Genomic DNA, 4128 nt, shown 5'->3' on the forward strand with positions numbered 1-4128 from the left:
TCACATTTAAAGGGAGGAGGACACCAAAAGTAGATAACATTTACCAACCAATAGGTATCTCTGGGGGATGGGTGCTGGGGGAATAGACATACAAAACAGCGTATGGGGCAGGACTTGGGGGGCTGACCCCTAGCCTCTGGCTAATCACTCGATGACTTGGACCGAAACTTCTGGATAGGGGGGATGGGATGCTGAGTGATTGACAGAGAGCCAGGGTGGGGGTTTTGGGGATGATCTCATCCTGGGAGAGGGATAACACAAGTAAAAGGAAGGGGGGGGGTACAGTCTGGGATAAACCATTTGGGAAAAATATGGGAATACAAAACAAACTACTTCAAAGTATTACAAAATATAAGAACGCACTACAACACAGCAATGACACTGGAGCCCAAGCAAGACCCTCCAAACTGCCCCCACACCCCCCAGCACCCCCAGCTGAAGTCACTGCAGGCTCAGTGTCCCCCAGCTCAGGGGCCCTGGGTGCTGCCAAACTCTGCCACCACTCCGGGGGCTTCCCCTCACTCGAGGACCCCCATCCCCCACATTGTCACCCATCCTGGTGATGCCACCAGTGACAGCCCCCGATGACAGCCAGGAGCAGGAGCAGGAACAGGAGGGTCCTGCCGACATTCACAGCCACTGCTGGGGACAGAGGGGACACATTGGGGTCACCTGGAACTCTGGGGGTCCTGAAAACCCTGGTGACCCCGTGTGACCCTCCCTGAGACCCAGGGTGTCACCTCCAGGGCCAGCTCAGGGCTGAGTGCCCAGAACACACGGTGCCCGTCCTGTCCCAGCTGGTTGGTGGCCACACACTGGTAGGTGCCCGAATGTCCCACATCGAAGTCCCTGAGCTCCAGGAGGGGACCCTGGGCCACCTCCTGCCCATTGTGCAGCCACGTGAAGGTGACAGGGGCTGAGCCCACCTGCACAGATCAGCACAGGGTCACAGGGTTACCTGCACGCACCTGGTGTGACAGGGGACCAGGGGTGATGGTGGCATTGGCCACAGGCACTGTGGGGACACAGACAGGGCTGGCACAAAGAAAGGTGGGATGGGGGTGCTGTGGGTGGGGTCACTCCCAGCCCAAGGGTCCTGCTCACCCAGGACAGTGACATTCATGGGGTCACGCTTGGCCTCTCTGTCCCCGTTGCTGACCCGGCACCGGTACTGGCCGCTGTCATTGTCCCCAGCCTGGCTCAGCTCCAGGCAGGGGGCTGGAGCCCAGAGGTGCCCATGAGCCCTGCTCGTGCCAGGAGAAGGACAGCGGACCTGTTCTCACGGCCACCGTGCAGCTCAGCACAAGGCTGTCCCCAAGTGTCACCTGTCTCCCGGGGGGCTGTGCTGACAGGGACACCCCCGAGAGCGGGACCCCTATGGGGGGACACAGGAGGGATTGGGGACCCAGGGGGGGTGTGGGACATGGGAGGGGAAAGAAGGGGATTGGAGGGGAGCAGAGAGGATCCCAGTGAGAAGAAGGGGACCCTGGGAGGGACGTATGGACCTGGGGACAATGGCGAGACCCCGTGGGAAGGGGAAGAGACCCAGGCAGGGATGGGGAACCAGACGAGAGACTGAGGAGCCTCAGGGAATGATTTGGGGTTCAGAGATGGGAGGACCCAGGGAAGGCAGAGAGACCAGAGGGTGGAGCAGGGACCTTGGAAGGGGTGGGGAATCCAGGGAGGGCTGGGGAGGACAAAGAGAGGAATGAGGGATGTGCAGGGGGAACTGGGCAGTCATGGGGGAAACCAAGAGGGACTTGGGAAATTTGGGGTGACCCAGAGAGGAGTAAAGGGAGGGATGAAGGATTCAGGCAGTGGTGGGGAAACCCTCAGAGGATGTCGGGCTTCCCTGTGCCCATCCTTGCACTCACTGTGCACTTTCACTGTCACCTGCTCTGACTCCCTCCACTGTGACACCACCCGGCCCCCGCAGAGGTAGCGGCCACTGTGGTGCAGTCGCAGGGAGGACAGGGAGAGCTCAGTCCCATCATGGAGCCCCTCCAGTTTCTTCCCATCATGGCAGAAGTACACATCTGTGAGTGGTTTGTTCTGCCAGCTCCGGCAGCGCAGTGTCACCGTGTCCCCCTCCAGCAGCGCCCGTGCTGGCACCTGAGCACCAGCCAGTCTGGGGGACAGAGGGGTCCTGTCACACCAGGGCCATCAGGAGGGTCATGATGGCACCAGGAGGCACCAGGAGCCGCCCATTGTGAGAGAGAAGTCTCCATGCACAGGGATGCTCTGGGATGTCCCCAGAGCAGGGGACGGGCTCTGGTCACACCAGGAGGTGACCCATGGAGCGGAGCCCACCCAGCGCCCTTGGGGTCCCCATAGGAGCCAGGCTGGGGACATCCAAACCCCCCTCACCATCTAAGACTGTCACGGGGGGGCTGCGCTTGGTGCCGGGTCTGTCACATGTGTAAGTGCCACTCCTGGTGACAATGAGGCGGTCACGTCCCTGCTGCCCCCAGCGCTGCCCGTCCTTGTACCAGGTGGTGGCACTGGTGGCCCCCAAGCCCTGGCAGGTCAGTGTCACCCGGTCCCACAGCACCACCGGCCTCCAGGGGGGCTCCACCTGGAGCTGGTTGGTCTGGGCACCTGTGGGTGACAGGGGACACCAGCCTGCCAGGGCCAGCGTGGGGCTGGGGACAGTGGGGTGGGGCCATGGCATCCCCCGAGGACTCACCAGCGAGGCCGAGGGTCTGGGCTGGAAGGGAGAAGGGACAGGGCTGTGTGAGGGTGGCACTACAGGCAAGGAGGCACACAGGGGCGCAGGGTGTGGTGACTGTCCCCAAAAACTGTCCCTGTTGGGACAGCAGTTTTTGTGGGAAAGTGTGTGTGGGTGGTCTCAAAAAGATTTGGAGAGGTAGGGGGACATGTCTGTGTCACAGCCACCCATGCACCACATCCCTGTGGCACAGACGCCTTGGGAACAGGGACACTGAGGCCACCCTGGGCTGAGGCAGAACATGGGGACACTGTGGACACCCTGGGCACTGGGATCGAGGACACCACGGACACAGCTAATGATCCCATCCCCGTGATCCCATCCCCATGATCCCATCCCCATGGCCACATCCTCACCGTTCTTGTTCCCTTCTGCCCCTGCATCCCAGTTCCCTTGTCCCCATCCCCAGAGCTACCTGAGCCCAAAGGTCTCAGTCCCCACATTCCTGTGCCCACATCCCCATCCCCAAATCCCTGCCACCTGTTCTTGTCCCCAAAGCCACCCTACATCAGTCGCAGTCCCAACAAGGTCTACTGTGGGTACCATGGACTGGCACTGCTGGCATTGGTGACCTCAGGGGACCCCACAGCCCCCCTGTGCCCCCTCCCCATCCCTGGGGTGTCAGGCCCGTGCTCGGGGCACTCACCCCACAGGAGCAGCGCCACCTTCCCGGCCATCCCGGTGTCCCCAGCCATGTGCACTGGCTGTCACTCGCTGCTGTGGCCACCGCTCCCCTGGCTGGCGGCACTTTGGATGAAGGGGAAGGAAGCAAGGTCACGTCTGTCCCCATGCGTAGGTGGCCCTTGGTGGGGGCAGGGTGGCCACAAGCTGGGCACAGTATGGGGATGAGGGTGGGTGGGACATGGTGGGAGATGTGGTTTGCAGGAGTGGGGGGCTTGGTGGGTGTAGGGAGCCAGGGATGGATGTCCAGGGGAATGTGGTTCCTGAGGAGGGGGAGTCATGGGTCTGGGGGTGTCCAGGGCTGGGGGACTCAGGGATGGGAGTCCCAGGTGAGCATGGGCTCCAGGATTTGGGGTCATGAGATGGGGATGCTGGGGGAATGGGGGTCCCGTGGGAATGGCATTCCTGAGAGAACCAAGGTCATGGGGGAAGGGGGATTTCAGGGCATTGAATGAACAGGAGAGGGTTCCTAGGGAATGGGGTGCTCGGCCATGGACATCGTGGGTAATGTCAGTACTGGGATGAGGGTCCCAGAGATGAGGGGACATAAGGAATGGGGATCCCATGTTTAGATTCCCAGTGGAATGGGGGTGCCAGGGATGAGCAGCTGCTGGATGGGCACAGGAGTCTCAGCTCCTTCCCTGGGTGCCTCAGATTTTGGTGTGACCCAGAGCAAGCAAAGCCCCCCTGGGATGCTTGTTTCCTGTGCAGGCATCACA

The 4128-nt window shown here is 61.5% G+C and overlaps 1 protein-coding gene across 1 annotated transcript; it reads right to left on the minus strand.

Annotated features, from left to right (window-relative positions):
• Nucleotides 1-547: 547 nt before the first annotated feature.
• On the minus strand, nucleotides 548-3405 carry LOC139604544 (low affinity immunoglobulin gamma Fc region receptor III-A-like). Its single transcript, XM_071455676.1, is given in 8 exon segments — nucleotides 548-642; nucleotides 698-1015; nucleotides 1105-1216; nucleotides 1218-1375; nucleotides 1875-2112; nucleotides 2351-2598; nucleotides 2687-2707; nucleotides 3375-3405. Coding segments are annotated over 8 exon segments (1221 nt in total).
• Nucleotides 3406-4128: the final 723 nt, after the last annotated feature.

This window comes from Agelaius tricolor, unplaced genomic scaffold (genome assembly GCF_023055355.1).
Source record: "Agelaius tricolor isolate 1412-34295 unplaced genomic scaffold, bAgeTri1.0.p SCAF_52, whole genome shotgun sequence".
Taxonomy (NCBI): Eukaryota; Metazoa; Chordata; class Aves; order Passeriformes; family Icteridae; genus Agelaius; species Agelaius tricolor.